The 17770-nt window shown below is 41.3% G+C and overlaps 1 protein-coding gene across 15 annotated transcripts in view; it reads right to left on the bottom strand.

The window, feature by feature from the left end:
- arvcfb (ARVCF delta catenin family member b) overlaps window positions 1–17770 on the bottom strand; it is a 165496-nt gene that overhangs the window by 77490 nt on the left and 70236 nt on the right. For all 15 annotated transcript variants that reach the window (XM_040155930.1, XM_040155928.1, XM_040155927.1 and 12 more), the window contains one exon: window positions 585–743. In XM_040155930.1, coding sequence (XP_040011864.1) covers window positions 585–743 — 159 coding nt within the window. The remainder of the gene's footprint in view (window positions 1–584; window positions 744–17770) is intronic.

Genomic DNA, 17770 nt, shown 5'->3' with positions numbered 1-17770 from the left:
CAAATAAATAAAGCCATGAGAGGAAGATGAAACCACTTTGGGCTGTAGGATTACAGGATTTAGAGTTCTTAGGGATGGAGTTCTGGGAGTGGAGGTACAGTAGCGTGCGGTTTGGAAGCAGTGATATATAACCATAATTTGAAGAAATATTGAAATGGATCAAAGGGTTTTCCTGAGTTTTTAAGCTCATTGGGATCGCTGTGCCACAACAATGCAACTGCACTGCAATATCCTATTGATGTGTGAAGTAGGTACCAGGTTGAGTATCACCTCCATACAGTACTATAACATATGGACCATCACTTTTACCTACAGGTCAGAAATAAGTAATTCTTATTTCTTAAAGGTCTTTTTGCCTAGCAGCATTATTAAGTTGAATTTTTTTTTAACAGCTAACATTCTCTAACATCAGAACAATATGAAAATGGCTGGTTAATCAACACCCCAAAAATACAGCATGTTTGGGATAAAACAAATGTATGTACTCTTCTTCCAATATTTAATTAACACTTTTCTGTCACTCATTTTACAACATCAGTCTCCCTATGCACTTTAACCAACCTGAGTGCAACTTTGTGTCTTACCTTGGTTTCTGTGCGCCGTGTGGTGCCGTCATCAGAGGTGACCACCGAGACGTGGGAGGTGGGGGTGCCAGGGTCCTCCTCTATGGTGACTGTCTCCTCCACCACCTCCTGTGGCTCCTGCATCATGGCAAGGGATGTGGCGTTACTGGGGCTCTGCTCCTGCACAGATAAAGGGAAAGCAAAGTTATACAATCAGAATTTACTGACTAGATTTTATTATTCAGTTGTTAGACAGCAAGGAAAAAACAGCACAATATTCAGGTAATTTTCCATTAGATGTACAACAAGATGAAACTTTAATTGGGCCACTGCAGCAACAAATGATATTAGAATCCACCAGAGAAAAATAAAGCATGAATAAGAACACTGCAAATTAAGGGTATTAAATATAATGCCAACCATAATTTGCAATGAGACACGTGAGCATCAGCTAGTGTAGGATGGAAAGTGTGACACACAGTACATGAATAATAATGTGTGGAAAATAACAGCAATAAAATATACTGAGAAAAGGAGACGAATGAAAAGTAACAAATTATTTAAAAACTGACAAACCAATAATCATGCACAGGTCAAGCAGATTTGAATGAACACTGTTCAGCTTTTCAGAAAGAAATGTAAAATGTACGGTTCTCCCAATCCAGGTACTGTAAGAGCCATTGAGATGCCCATCATCACAGCACATCCAGAGGTTTTGTTTAGGCAGTTATTGGATAGGAATGCAAGAAACCAACATTTCTGAACATTTTATGTTATTAAAATGATTTCTTATTACAAAATCCACACATGGTGTATAAAGTATTATTTAAGGAATGTTATGGTTAACAACTAAAACTTGAAAAGGCTGTGGAAAAATATTTTTTATAGCAAATAAAGTCTTGTCAAGATTGGGGAAGAACACAAATTGTTAAGGGAAAAATGTGCTTATGGTTAAAGAAACCCAGTTGTATGGAGTCACAGCGGGACACAATACAAACCCATCCACTTTCCTAATCCTCACAGCCTGACTTGCCACCTTGCTACATAACAAGACTAGGTTCCACAGAGCAAAGCTTAAAACAGCGCTCAAAATAATGCATCTGTAAGAACAAAAACTCTTGACAATGCCTATATAGTATACAAAAAGTAAACTATAAAGATATAGATTCCCTTTTTTGTTTCTAGTACTGACAGTCCGTGATTTATTTGGCCCTAATATTAAATCTAAACCCTGCAATGCAGGGTAGCTAGGAACCCCTCACCTCTTGAGACTTTGAAACTCAAATTGAGTTAAAGCTTCTTTCAAGGCAAGCAAAAGCCTGGAGGACTTTGTTGATTCATATTTCATTGGGAGGCCATGAATTTGAAGAAAAAATGTCCATGTGGTAAGGATGAAAGTGAGTATAGAGTCCCCCGTACGCAACCTGACCCTGTGTGAATGCATGAGAAAAATGTACCTTTCGCTGCATTTCCTACTGATGTAAAATGATATGAAGTCTGTGGTTGAAGATGCAACACCCTGGCATGGTCCACCACTGTGCATGAGCGTGACAAAATTACAGCTCTCGTAATGGAGCGGGAAAGGAAGGCATATGAGGCAATCATTGATAACCAAAACACCTTGGAGCCAAGAGAGGGAGAGGAAATCAAAAGTAACGGTGAGGGCAAAGAGGAAAACAGCTGGAATAGGATGGTGTAGTGGAAATGGGGGAAAAGGGGAGAAGTAGGGGGTTGTATACTTATAGTCCAGGTAGCTGTAACTAACCTTGAGGATTTTTTTTCAGGGTGTATGATGTCGTTTTTATTTTGTGCACTTCCTGTTCTTTCAACTGCCAGGGGGAAATATAATTTTATTCTTAAATGTGACAAAACAACCAATTTATGTTCAAAATGCAGTTTTTAAACTTAAACTTTTTGATCCCTATTAATCTTAATCCAAAGATAAAAGATCAAAGATTTAAAAAACAAAAAAAAGATCTCCCAGCCCCCCCCCCCAATTATCATAACAATCTGCAAATTCACCTCACATAGAAAAACAGTAAAAGCAACTTATCCAAGGAGACTATTTCTGTTTGACTACTTAGACCAAGTTGAAGGGTAAGACAGAGTGAAGTCCAAGGAGAGAACAAGAGAAAAAGTTTAAGTGTACAAGCGACACCTTATGGAGGAAGACTGCCTGTTTTCTCCACATCTTTGAAGACACTAACTAGTGAACAGTTCTCCATTGATTGGTCAGCTCCTCTCAGGCTTCAAAGGCCCACACAGTCCTCATTGATCTTAAGTCCTTCTTGCTGATCAGTCAAAAGTTTGCACTTTTTATGTTGAGGATCTTTTCCCCTAATCCCACAACTCCCCAGCCTCTTCATGTCCCTGCTTGGAAAAAGACCTGGGCTCTTGTTTTGTCTGTATGCCTCACCTCCTTCAGGAACACAAAGAAAATGAAAACTTTCTCTATTTACCTGCCCCACTCTATCCAGTAATTTTGAGACAATTAGCACTCTGAACTGCGCTGAGTTAGATCATTACACTTTGAGAAAGGTCCCTAAATCCTATTATTGTGGTTAATGACTAGGAAGACTATCTGCTGCATAGAAAGAGGCACATTTATTTACACACAACCATTGCTAAGATGAAGACAAGAAAAACTGACCTCAGGCTAAACAGGATAACTCTGCTTGGAATGGCATTCTAATGGTATTCAGAAAAGGTCAGTGCTGATTAGCTGCGTCCAATCAACAACCTTGTTCTGTTCAGTTATAGTATAAACGTGAATTAACTTCATGACTTTGTGCCCAGTGCTGAAAACAGCAATGGATATTGCCTTATTTGAAGTGTCTCTGAGTGTGTACAGTATCCATTTAAAATGTAAATGTTTCAATGCCAAGGGGGAGTGAATTAAAGAACAATTTAACAACCAAAATAAGGCCTTGTTCAGACACAGAAATGCAAGGCCCACTGAAAATGCAAGGTCTGTTGGAATGTACATGGGCTTTTCTTTGTCAGTCACTGACTGTGTGTGCGTACAGTGGGGTCCAAAAGTCTGAGACAACTTGTCTCTATATATAATGTATATATACACACCATTCAGCCAAAATATTAAATCCAGTAAGAATTTATTATATTGGCTGATCAGCTTAAATTCTCCGACTCCACCTCTTCAGCTCACTTGCTAATGAAATCTGGACAAATTAACTGCATTCCTATGACGTTTCATTCCTTTGAAGGCTCATTGGGTGGACTCAGAGCTGCCATCGAAACGGGAATATGTAATAATAGCAGCACCATCCTACACTTGTTTAAAATACATAGTGCTTGGCAAAACATTGGACAGAGAGGAAGGAGGGATCCTTAGAGGCTCGCTGACAAACTGGCTTCTTGATCCAAGCTTAATGCGGTGTCTCTCCTTCACTTTTTCCCCCACTCACCCTCTCGTCTCTGCATGCACTAAGTGAGAGTGGAGTTGAACTCGACTTTACAGCCCCTAAATAAATGATTAAAAGCCGTCTGGCCATGAGCTAGCACGGCTGTCTGCCAGTCCCGGGGGAAGACCAGGCTGATTCCGAGTCGAGGAGACTCAGGAAAGCATACCCTTTAGTCAAGGACGGGAGAAGCGGAGCACAGTGAGCTAATGGCTGATCTCAGAGAGGTGAATGAAGGGTACAAGAGAGGGGGAGGAAGTGTGCAAATGCAGATCTTGTGGAAATGGTTTGCCTTACCTAGTGGAATAGTGGTAACCTCTATGTCTGATATGTGAGCTTATGATCTGATGGCTGCAGAGTAAAATTATCCAATCAGCTGGATCAGAAAAACAAGGAAAAAGTCTTCTCAGCTAAAAACTATACAAAGATTCATGCATTTCAATGAACCTGTTCCCTGGAACAACTATGGATGTATTAAACAGAATGCCATGAAAATGTGAAAGTGTGTCCACGAGAGTCAAACCTGGATAAAGAGGATAAAACATATTAAGTAAACCTGGCAAAGAATCAAAACACAAGCATTAATAAACCCAGGCACCTCTATCTGTATCTATAAGGATTGAAAAAAACAAACAAACATATGTTTGGGTCTCTAAGCCCAGGTAAAAGCAACCAGAATATTTATCTTCTTGCCTAGCCTTAAAAAAACTTGCCAAGAGCTGGACCCAACTTCTGATTAGGAAAAAGGAGCTTGCGAGTTAAATCACTTCTGTTCGTTCAGTCGTAGCAGAGAGGCTGAGGTGTCAAACAGACAGGGATTTGGCTCTGAATAAGGCCTATGGATTTGTAAAATCTACACTTTATTTAGTCCAGTGTGGTTGGCTCTTACTAGCAGTATGAGGAGAGTTTGGTGTATAATGAAACCTCACCTTTCTGATCAGTGCCTAGACATTGGCTGACTCCTGAATGGATTAGGCCTGGAGTGTGCTTGTACAAGTACTATACTGAGAAAAGAAAATTTTATAGCCGCTTTTTCTCGTTACATTAAACTATGTTAAAGCCCTGTGTATATCCGACCAAGAATGAGAAGAGACTTAAGAACACGAGCTCTTCCATAACTCAACAACAGCCAACATGATCAATACCTCCAAAAAACAATACCCTTGACAAGAGCCCTTAAGCAATCTCCTGTGGAGTATATTTCATTACTATAGATCATGCAGGAACACACAGCTCCTTATGAGCGACTAATCCCAACTGTAATGGATTGCTGTGCTGAGAAAAGAAAAGGAGGAGGAGGAAGTGGAATACAAAAGCGGGAGATGAAGTGATACAGCAGTGTCAATTAGCAGTGGCCTGCTATCTGCCATCAATCCACACCCATTCATCATCTGTGTTCAATAAGCTGATTGATGTTGTTTGAGGATTGAGAGATAGAGTAAAATGATGGAAAAGAACAGAGTGTATACAGATAACGGGGTTTCCTTCCCCCGGGACAGAAGTGAGAAAACTTCCGTTGCAGTTAATCGAATGAGTCATCACTGCAGTAGGTGTCCAAGGTGTATAGTACAAATAGTGCATTCCTTTTTTTAGATGTTGTAGTGATAGTATTAGTATTAAATATATATATGCATATATTTTGTGATCTACTGTAAATCAGGAAACTTTTTAAACTTTACACACATAATTTATTTGATAAAAGCTTTTTATTTGACACTGACAAACTGAGCAAGTTAAATTATGTTATTATGTTATACGACAAAAAAGGCTGGTGCATCCTGGTGGCTTAGTGGTTAAGATGCACAACTTATAACCGCAATGTCCCCAATCAATTGGGGAAAAGGGAACGTTAGTTCTATGTCCTACCTCTTTCTCGCTTTCTCATGTTTCCTGTCTGTGTCTACACTGTCACTATCTAATAAAGTCAAAGTATCAAAAACAAGATTTGTACTAAAACACTGGTATTTTATTGGCAACATTGTCAATTTTTTCCCAGCCATACAGTAAGGGCTGGGTATCCTTTTCCAGCACAAATTCCAATATGATACCTAATTTCTATATCAGTACCAAAGCATTTATTTAACAAAAGAAGTCTCAAAGGTATGATGCTGTCTAAACCAAAAAGTGTACTTAAACTGCCAGTGGTCTGCTGACTCTTTTGCTGCCATGATTGTCATTTGATGCAACTGCTGCTGTAGAAGTTCCCCTTGGGAAGCTATCGTCACTCCCCACTCGCTGCTGTGCTGAGTTTGGTGGGGAATAAGGAGATCAGAGCCTAGACACCAAATATGAAAGCTGTACATATTCACATAATAATCCATTCAATATGAGCTTGATGACTGAAATAAAATCTCGTCTAAAACTGGCAAAATTATTATTTATATCAGGAATTTTTTGATCAAAAAAATGATCAGAAGGAATCTGATCAGACAGTTTTGATACCAGGTGCTATAAACACCTTTAAGTCTGTACCGAAAATGTCCTGAACTTCCAACACCCAGCCTCATATACACTGTAGTAATAATTAGGATGAGTCTCTAGATTGGAAATACCAGTGTTCATTAGTTAGATATTTTTTAATTGAGCTTAACTTTTAAAACTTGTTGAGGAGTCAAAAGACACAATGAAAGCAAGAAAGCCAATCATCTGCAAGAAAACATTCCTATAAACAGCACCACGTTTCCTTTTTTAATTATTGCAGGTGAACATGAGGACAACTTTCCCGCTCACTCCTATACAACCTCCGTGAGCCGAAGTTTGATGTGTATGTCTCAGTCTGAACACAGTGGGTGGGAGGCTGTGGTTACTTTCAGGCTAGGACAACAAAACCTGTCAGATCACCACCTGGTCATGTATACTGGCATGATCAGAGTCACCTTCCTTCCTGATACATACATACACAACATGCTCAGTCTTAGTCTGATCCCTGTGCAGTGACTAACAGGATTTCACTGCGGAGACATGCCAGCAATCATTACATGGCTCTTACACAATTAATCCTCCAGCAAAGATCGCCTGGCTAACCTTGGGTCGTCCAATTTCCCATCAGCCCCTTCTGTTTCTACCACCTGCCCTCTCGGCAGCTCTCCACAGCAAAGAATCACATGATGAAGTTCAAAAGAGAGTGAGGGGGAAAGAGAGAGCGTGTGAGAGCGCAGTGCACTAAGGTGACCCGTAAAAAACAACTGTGAACTGTGGCAGTGTGATCCAGACATGCAGCCAAAACAAGGCTTGTTTTTGGGATGAAACAGGCAGAAGGGAAGTCAAGTAGAGGAAGGGGAACTAGAGAGGCTGACAATGCATGGCAAAGGCCCAAAACAGCATGCTCTCCCAGGGTAAAAAAGGAGAAGGGGGGTATTCAGTCACATCCAAGGCCAGCCAGGCAGGCCTAATCTCAGTTACAGCCGGGGCAGAGGTCACAACTCTCTGGAATGATTGGAAGTCCAACTGACCTGGTGCTGGGGTGTGTGGTGGTGATCTTTGTGTATTTTTGTGTGCTTCATTTCTAAATATCCTTCTAGTCAATGGTGTAAAGGGGTAAATCACACACAAACACACCCAAGTAACTGTAGGGGAGAGGTCCAAAGCCCTGATGATGCAGCTGGAATGATGGGACCTTAATCTCTCCGTCTCTGGCGACTGATCCTTGGCCAAATCTGGGCTTCTCTCCCTCTCTCATCTCTTTCACGCTTGGCCTCCTGGTTTCAGATGCCTCCATCATTTCCCACCCTAGTCCTGCTTTTCTACCTCTTCCCAGAAGCCCCCGTCTACTTCCCCTGACGCCACCCTCTTTTTATGTGCCCTTTTGTTCCTTTGCACCAGCGCCTAGAGACGGGACAAAACTCGGGTTAGCCAGACCGCTTGACAGGCTCAAACCCTCAAAGACCAACTGCACAGCCAAAAAAAAAACAAACATGTAGCTAAAGCTTGATTGCTTCCCAACAGGCCATCGCTACCACATTTCCCCACTGCAAACTGACTATCTAACGACAGATGGAAACCCCAGGTCGACCCTCAGCAACACTCAACACCACCTTAATCTCTGGAAAGACTGATATTCCTATTCAAATTGTCCAGGAGATATTTGGAAACCTTGGGTAATTTCTTACATATGTCATCAATTATACATCGTACATACAAACACACTTTGACACATAGAGTCACATACCACACGTTTTCCTTACAATTCAAGGCCTTGAGTCAGATCAAGAGTCAAACAGAAAGTCACTCTCAATGGAATTCATGGTAGCACTCCGCAACTAGAGCAGCAGGAAGATAAATAAGTTGTGCAGAATTTCAGTAATTAGCTGAAGAGACAGAGAGGGGGAGGAAGATAATAAATAAAAAACAAAAGAAGGAGAAAGCACTTGGAGCCTGTAGAGTAAAAACTAAAACAATGAGCCTTGGAGAGGGGTCAGCTTCATAGCTGGGGCTTGATTATTTGGACAGTGGGTGCGGCCATGAGAGTGAGAGAAAAAGAAGAATTCGGCACTGTAGAGGCAAATTAGCAGTAGCTGGCTGTGTTTGACGGGTGGTGGGAGTGGTGTGGGGCAGTGGTGGGTTTACCATGATGGCGTAACTCTGGGTTCCCAGAGAGTGGGTTGTTTGCAGTGCCCCTCCCCTCAGCCGCTGGTCACTGTCAGCATTACTCTGTCAGAGGACTGATGACTGGAGGGGTGGATTGCACTGTGTGGAGTAGGCTGTGAGACAGGCTTTGCCAGAATCTCAGTTCATGTGAGGTCTACTAGAGATTTAGGGAGTTGGAAAGGGGACATATGTTCCACTTCCTGTCAGGCTACCAGTGCAACACTTATTGTCCCGCCGAAACCCTTTCTCCAAAAACTGTCAGCATGTGCAGATACAGGGTCTCCCATTTATCAGAAATGTGTAACACCCTCCCCCCAAATCTCTGGCTCTCTTTTTTCTTTTGTGTAGAAAACAGTAAAGCCTGGGGCAGTTATTATGGAGGACTACTAACTGGCTTAGCAGAGTGCTCTCACTGTTTAGAAAAGATACTAAATGCCCTCCTCTGGGAATGGGGTGTGTAGGGGATTCTCTACAAGAAGAGCGCATAATGTCATCAAAATAGTGCCATATTTCTTAGAATAAGCTAAGAGTTCCCAAACTGTTTTGTCATTAATTCAAAAACAGACTCAAATGACTTGTTTGGCAAAATTTGTGCTTTTACTTATTTACTCCCAAACTGTATACATGTCTACATCGTCCCTTAGGAGGTAGCAGAAGTGGGACTGAAATCTGTGACTGCATTCACTCTAATGCATTCTCTAGTTAGGACATTTTTTGATCAAATTAAACTACTTCTCATCTTGACAAGAAACCCCCATAACCTACATAAGGAGCCCCGGCACCCCAAGGCACCTCCACCAACAGCAGAAATCTGCTCTGAAAAAACGCTGTTGCACACATAGATAAAACCTCGCAGAGCTAATGCACTCCATCACAATGACTGCGACCGCTTTTCAAATATGTACTCAGTCAAACGTGATTAACCCCCCTCTGGGGACAGTTTTATGGCCTTGTGCCAACCACCTGGTAAAGGATCGGGCTCATTTTGCGGGCAATGGCATGGCGTCAGAGCCAGAGGCGGAGGACAAGCTGCAAGAACCGGCCGATGGAGAAATCCCTACCGATTTACTGCTAACAGGTCGTGAGATAGGGTGAAGCCGGCTGTATATGTGCCTCATAACGGAGCCATTGTACAGTTGGAGGAATCTATCAGAAGGTTTGACCTATGGCCCAGTTACTTTATTTATTATTCTCTCAGTAGGATGAAAATAAATTTGACTTTACATCTACTTGGCCGTGCTCTGCTTGGACGGCCTTATGTAGTGCATGTGTGCATTTGCGTGAGTACTTAAGCAGGTGTGCATAGGAGCATTTTCAAAAAGATATTTTCAAAACTGACTGATTTATTCTATTTTATTCTATAAAATGGTACAAAAAGGAGTATTCAGTCTTAACCTCCTCATGTATAAATACGACCATTATCATAATGTTAGATATTAGCTGGATGTTAAAAAAAAACACTTCACCAGACAGTTAGATCGGTTAGATAAAGACTGAAGGCTGAAGCAGTCTTCTACACATAGCTCACAGTCTCTCAGAGTCTGAGCAGGTTGGAGTCAATGCTTACTGTAAAACACGACCACAGATCTGAAATCTCTGGGTCAACCAGAGCACAGAGACATCATGCCTTCCACATCACTCTAAAACAAGGACAGCACAAGCACAGAGCATTTTTCATGACAAGGATCATAATAGCAATAAACATAAATGAGAGGGAGAGAAAGGCAAGGCCACAATATTTGCACATGATGTATTCCACTGCCTCTCAAAGAGGTAAACACTGCTAAATTGGATCTGAACAGGATCTGTATTGGTTTGCTACAGATGACATCATGTTGCAGTTAAGATTTTTAATCACAGATTAATAGTGCCACAAAATACCAAGAGCTCATTTACAAGCTAATGGAAACAAGTCTACCTGATTTCCTAAGAATCTTGAGTAGGGGATAAAAATGCAGAGACAATACAAACTACCCTCATTCCGCTGCTGTGTGCCTGTGTGTGTGCGTATCTGTGTGTGAGGCTGAGCGGGCAAGAGAGAGCCTTTTAAGCTCACTTTCAAAGCTGCAAGCTGATCATGAATATTTAAAACTAGGCAGATATCTGAAATACAGTTTTGGTTCCGTGCCTTTTTTTTTTGCATGCTAAATTAACCGAGAGTACATTTTCAGCAAGAGCCACGATATGAAAATAAATAGCGTCTTTGAAACTGTGGCTCATTTGCAATAAAGTGTGGTTTTCATTCCAAACATTTGTCGAATGAATTAAAAAATATCAGGAAAAATGCCTTTTGAATGATCAGGAGAGAACTCCAGAGTTAAGGTTATGAATGCAGAGTAAAGCTTTTGGCTGGATCAAAACTGAAAAGGTGTCTGGTGCACTGCTGCATAAAAAGGATGGGCAAGTGGGTGGGTGAGGGTGGAAGTTTGGTTTTCTTTGGTTGGGTGGGTGGGGCAACTTGGAATCTCACTGTCTACTAGAGTCATTCCCAAGCACTGAAGAGCTCCCCAAGGCATTAGATATGAAAAGGCATTTCTTTCTTTCTTTCTTCCACTCAAGCATTAGCACTTCTTAAATTTTATTTCTGTCATGCACTATTCATGCTCTGTGTCTGTTTTGTGATGCTCTGCAGGTAGTTGGGAGGAAGAGGAGGATGCAGATGAAATATAGATTATCTCCTCTCAGTGTTTGGCTAAGCCCCACTTGCTGGCACTGCTGCTTTTCAATGTAGCTCCCCTCCCACTCAGCCAGCCAGCTGCAAGCCTAGCATCTGTCTGGTAACCCCCTGCCCAGCCTTTAATCAAGCAAACACACACACACACACAAACATTTCTATCCATCTCCCCCCTTGACGAACCAACCCCCCACCTGCATCAGCTGCTGTTCTGTGCCACAGGAAATGCTGACTGCTTTAGATTTAGGAAACCAGTAAACAGGATCTTGACCCAAAAGAGCTGTTAGCTGAAAGAGGAGTGATGACAACCCACAGACTCGTAACTGTCCGATTAAGAGGCCAGGGTAGTTTGGATGACAGATATCACCCGAACCCTGGTGAAGAAATAACTCCTTACAGGAAGGAAATATCAGCCCAACCCTTCAGAGTCCTCTGGGATATATGCCAGAGCTGCTTACAGTCCTAAACCCGAACAGTTCTACATAGTCATTCACTTAGCCTCTAGATACTACCTTGCCCTACTCACACTATGGATTTATATTAAAGAATAATCCAGATTTTTTACAATTTAGGTGTTGTTTTTGCAGTTGGGGTGATCGTTCGTATTGGTAATAATAGCATCGCACTCATCAAGTTAGCTCCTGAGTTTCGTGAATGAATTAGCAACATTGCTAAACAGGTGTTGGACAGGGCATAAAACACAAGCAGTAAGACCATCATACAGACTTCAAACAAACCTGAGGATTTGTTATCCGGACAAGTAAATAGGTGCCATCATCAAATGATTGCCCAAACTGTCCGTGAACATGTATTTTGGTTTACAGACCGACTTACTGTTACAAATTGGACCGACCACACTTACTCTAGGTTGTGCACCCTCACAGTTTTCATATGCGATGAGGCACTATTACCAACATTTCAGGTGCAGTAACCCTCAGTTTTACCGTCAAATAAAACAGTTTAGATAATCTTGTTGTGTTCTCAGATCTCATCAATTATTTTGGTGAGAACGATAGAAACGATGGCCAAAACTGTGAAAATAACATCCAATATTGTAATAAACCAGAATTATCCTTTAGAGGATAAAGCATATTTTCTGAACATTTCTCCTCTCAAATAACATTCAGTTGTTGAAGGGATCCGCAGTACATGAAGCAGAAGAGATGGGTAAAGAATCATTTTTCTGATAATTTTTTTATCATTTAATCTGCAGATTACTTTCTCAGTTACTTTCTTGATTGATTAATTTTCCATAATTAATTGAATATGGTCTATAAAACATCAAAAGATAGTAAAAATTGCCCATCAAAATATCCTGTCACAATTGAAACCAAAGCGCAAAGTTATTCAATTCACTAAGAAAAGCAGCAAATTGTCACATTTGAGAAGCTGGAACCGGCACATATTTTAACATTTTTGCTTGTAAAATGACTTAAATGATTAATTGCTTATCAAAAAAGTTGTCACATTTTGCTGGGGACCCCCTAGAACCTCCTCAAGGACTTTTGGGAATCCCAACACTCCACTTTGTGGTAGACCACAATTATTTTAACCCAGGGGACCATAGGTAATGTAACAGCAATAATGCAAAGAACAACAGTCATCATTGCACACTACAGTGAGTGGTGCTTCAGGCTAGTCCATACCCTGAAGAAGCAACTGCAACAGCAGCTGATTGAGCCACTGCGCCTCCCTGTCTACAGCTCTGATTATCAGGAACACTAAGGAGCTTGTGTGTTTTTGTTTCTGTCAGACAGAGGATTTCCGCTGCAAGCCAGCCATCTGATTACCCACAATTCTGACGCCATGCAGCCACTCCAAATCAATTTAGCCTCATCTTCCTCTATTAATTGACAAAAATACGAGTACTTTCCAGAGTCAATGACCAAGGCTGTTTAGCAAACTTGATGAAACCTGAAACCAGGACCCAGTATGTTACTCACTCTAGTTTGTGATTGGAAACATTAGATTTATTTATGAACTTGTTTTATGGGTACTTTCCAATTCAAATCATCTACTAAAGTCCTTCTTAATGACACCCTTAACCTAATATTTGGAGTGGATAAATATCATATGATAAAAGACACAGTGCACCAGATAAAGCACTGCTGTAAATGGGAAAAAGTTATTATACCAAGTCAGTAAGCTGTGACAACTCATACTAATGTCGACAGAGTGGGGATAGACAATGTCCTTAACTTTGGGTATTTGTTTATCTTATCTTAATAGTAAGTGGCGTAATGCTGGCAGAGCATTATGAAAAGTGTGGTAGCTGGGCAAACTGTAGATAGGAAGGAAACACGGGTTCTTGTCGCTTTCCTGCTGTCTGCCCACTGTGGAATCCAACCCCCTAAGGCTAAATCCATGAAGAAAGAAGGGTTAACTGGTACAGTACTTAACTGTGCCACAGAACTTAAACAACAGTCACGTTCTCATCATCATAATTATGGATGCTTTTTTATGCCTGGAAAAACAAACAAAAAAATAGACGAAGTAGAAAGAGAGAATTCGTAGTCTCAGAAAACTAGTGATGTTCTGGAAGCATATATCAGTTTGGTGCTGTTGCAGCTGCAACTTAGCCAATTGTTCATTACCCAATAACACTAGCAAATAATTTTGAATCTAAACAAAACAAGATGTCTGTAGAAATGCAGTCCAAGTTTATCCTATTTTAGTCCAAATTCATTGAATGAAAAAACAAAGTAAACTCCTCAGAGCACGGTATGCAGCGTTGTGTGCTGACCCACTGCGACAGCCCTGAAACAAATCAGCTCTCCTGTAAGAAAGCAAGCTATAATGAGTATCCTCCTCTGACCTTCAGTGTATAGACAGGGCAGAGGTTTAGTGAGGCCGCACCATCCGGGAGGTTACTTCTGCTAGTACCTTTGCACCAGCTGGCAGGGGTTGCTTTGTGTGTGTGTGTTTAAATGTCTTGGGTGAGCAGAGGCCCACGCTCTGGCCCACACAGAGAGAGTGGGGTCCACTCAAGGGGGAGCAGGCCTCTGTCTGAAGGCTTAAAATAGAGTGGAGGGTGTGAGATGACTGCAGCCAGACTGAGTTTTTTTGGAGAGCTTTTGTCAGGAAGGGGGGTTTGGGGGGGGGGGGCTGCATTCAACAACTCTCACTGCTGTGCAATGAGTTCTGAAGCATGTAAGTGGAGCCCAAAAATAACTCACTACAATGTTGGATCCAGATCCAGACACATGTACTGTTTAGACTGAAATACACACAAAGTCCTTTATGGTTAGAGGAAGACTGGCTGGAAAATCTTTGCAAACAGCATTTATAATCAGACACCAAATCTTTCTAAAAAAGCAAGAATCATGAAATTGTTCAAGGTTTGTTGGCACCTCCTTAAAGCTGTGTGAGGCAGCTTTCACTGTGGGTTTTACAGACTGAGACTCCTCAAGCTGCTTAGTAAAATCACGCCACACTGGAATAATTTCCCTAATAAGATTTTTATGATTATTATTATAATCATAAAAACATTCACTAGCTGTGGTCACAGGAGAACGTCCTTCATATCAGAGGTGGACAAGGCTGAATGGCCAATATCTAATTTTTAATAAAAGTCTAAATATATTGGCTAACACACTAAAGTTTTCTCTCTCAAGATTTTTCTGTCAGCAGCAGCCAAACAGCAGGGCAATTCTCTCTTCTCTCAAACACACACAGCCGTTCACCCAAGCACATCACAACAGAGGCACACACACACACCACTGCCACAGTACTTTTATTTGTGAGTATAAGAAAAATTTACTGGACAGTGACAGCCTTTTCCAATAATCCTCCAGGAGAAAGAGCTGTAAGAAGCCAGCTTTGGCAAACGAAAAGCAGGCACACAATCGAAAGCAAATCTTTCCCTGGGAAAACGGAATATAACCACAGGGCTTTTTGTCAGCTTTACACTGCTAGAAAGGAGACAGATATGCAAGTTTCTCAAAAGGTCCTTGTCAGCTTTTCACACAGAATTGCAGAGGTTACAAAAGCAAAACGTAGGAACTGACTAGGAGGGCTGGACCGACACCAACAGCATTAACTACAATGCATGCTAACATCCGGTGCTTTTGTGGCTTTAGCATTTTGTCCTCTGCTTTTATACTTCAGCAGGAATGTGAATTTCATACACAAAGATGGTCTGTGACAAATTGCATACCATCTGCACATTGCACACCCGCGTATTGTATATAACACACACACACACGCACGCACGCACGCACGCACGCACGCACGCACGCACGCACACACACACACACACACACACACACACGAGCTAGAGTTGTATTGAAAAGGGAAAATTATGTGGTCGTTGTATTTACTTTCCAGCAATGTATTTCAGAAAACTAGTAAGCAACTTACCTTGAAGACAATCAATGACATGACTCCAAACCACCGTCTGCTCAGCTGTGATGCGTATTCCACTACATGTGCTGCGGACAGTGCAGTATTGTGTTGTAAACAATGGAGTCGGAACGTGCTCTGATGGACAAGCTATGTGATGACACCATTTCTAAATTTCCCCAAAGCATCTTTTTTGGCATTATGTTCTGTAAAAAAATGTTCATATCCAGCGCATATCGGCCAACATATACGCCGATAGCAATACATTTATGATAGGCCAATATCAGCCTATAAAATCCGCCAACCGATATATCAGTTGGGCTCTAATAAATATCTCAATGCTGCGATGTCATGATAGCTTACATACAGACAATTTCACTGTTTAGAAATTAAGCAAATAGCTATAAACCACTAAACACTGAATTCTTGTCTTCTCCAAATCTGCATTGTTCAAGCCCAATCTTTTAAGTCTTCGAATATATTTCTTTACATGACGTGGAACTGATTTGTCTAAAAGTCAGATGTCGTCTCAACCGTTCATAGCCACATGAGTAAGAGGGTTTGCCATTAGAGCTGGCAAGTAGTGTTTTGGCTCAACACCTTACTTTTCTGGTCTGCATCAGCGCGACCATGCAGCCAGTGCCTTAATCAGAATAAGTTCATGTTTGACAACTGAGTTTGGAACATGGAAAGACAACGCTGATGCTACAGGGACTCACATCATCTCTCCTTCGTTACACATCCCCAGATTTTACTGCAATTACTCTGAGCATCTGCACACTATACAGGCTGCAACCACCCTAGCACTGTGGAGCGACGCCCTCTCTCTGAGACTGGCAAAGCTGTGAGCCTGGTGCCTCTGCCATTGCAATTTCAGCAAATAAATACAAAGTGTAACAATTGTTTCACTTCTGATTCAGCACTCCAGATGCAACCTCATTTCATTAGACTGGAATTCTGACAGAGACAAAGGGAGACAAGATAGAGCCATAAGCATTGCGTGCCAGGGAGTGGTTATATAGATAGCAGGCAGGCACCATCCAATAACAAAATGAACACTAAATCTTATTTTGGATCCTTGGAAGCATTAGAATTGTGTTTTTCTCTTCAATCAGAGCAGATTTTTATCTAACCACTAAACTGCTGTGAACAGATCAACTGCTCGCTGGAATGCCCCAGTCATGGTGAATATTTCATATGAAGCCTATTGTTGTCTGCCCCACTGGGGCCTCAGCAAATGGCCCAATGAGGGCGAAAACACTGGAGTGGATTCCACAGACCAAAGCCCATTAGTCCACTGGCCTCAGGAAGGAACTAGGCAATATCTGAAAATGATGAAAACAACTTTTTTAGGTTAGTGATGCAGTGAATAAAGAATGAAGAAGGATGATATCTGAAGACTTCGGCTAAACCTGTGGAATGTATCCAGCAGGGAACAGCCTGTTCCACATTATGATTCAAGGACGCAAAGAGGAACTGTATGCAACACCCCCACAAATGATTCTCCACACACTGGGAAAGAAAACGATGACTCTCACTGTTTACATATTACTTACTGTGTCGTGTAATAAGACGCCAACAGACCCCCTCATCCTAAAAGCCTCAAAAACACAACCCCAAGAAATATTTCTTCCAGATTTTATGACCACACGAACATCTCAAAACAAGAGTGACGCTCTATCATAAGCTGCAGTCACTTATGCTGACTCTAGGCTGTTCCGCAAACAGAAGCCATACATGAATGCTCCATGCGAGAACAACATTGCAATGTTTTTTTCAAAAAAACATTACAAAAAAACAAATATGGCACCAACTCGATAATGAAACTATAACAGCTACAGCATGTTGCCAAAATATTGCAGAGAACCTATTTTAACAACTACAAACTAAACACATGTTCACTGTCAAAATTCCAGTTTTGATATATATGCAAACTGTAATGACACTGCCAAAACTAAAAATGTAATACAAAAAAAATGACACTTAGATAGTAGAAATGGAAATAAATTGTGCACGAGGACTTAAAACTAAAAACACTCTACCATTACTCTATGAATTTGAAAAAGATGAATAATGCAAACCATTGTTCTGAGGCTTTCCACACCACTTAAATTCTCAGTCACAGTCATCAGCTGAGAAAAGAAAAGCCAAACTAGAGATGAGAGCATCAGTTAGTCTGGTAAGCA

Source organism: Xiphias gladius, chromosome 19 (genome assembly GCF_016859285.1).
Source record: "Xiphias gladius isolate SHS-SW01 ecotype Sanya breed wild chromosome 19, ASM1685928v1, whole genome shotgun sequence".
NCBI classification, from domain to species: Eukaryota; Metazoa; Chordata; class Actinopteri; order Istiophoriformes; family Xiphiidae; genus Xiphias; species Xiphias gladius.
This window is presented reverse-complemented; position numbering and strand designations above follow the sequence as displayed.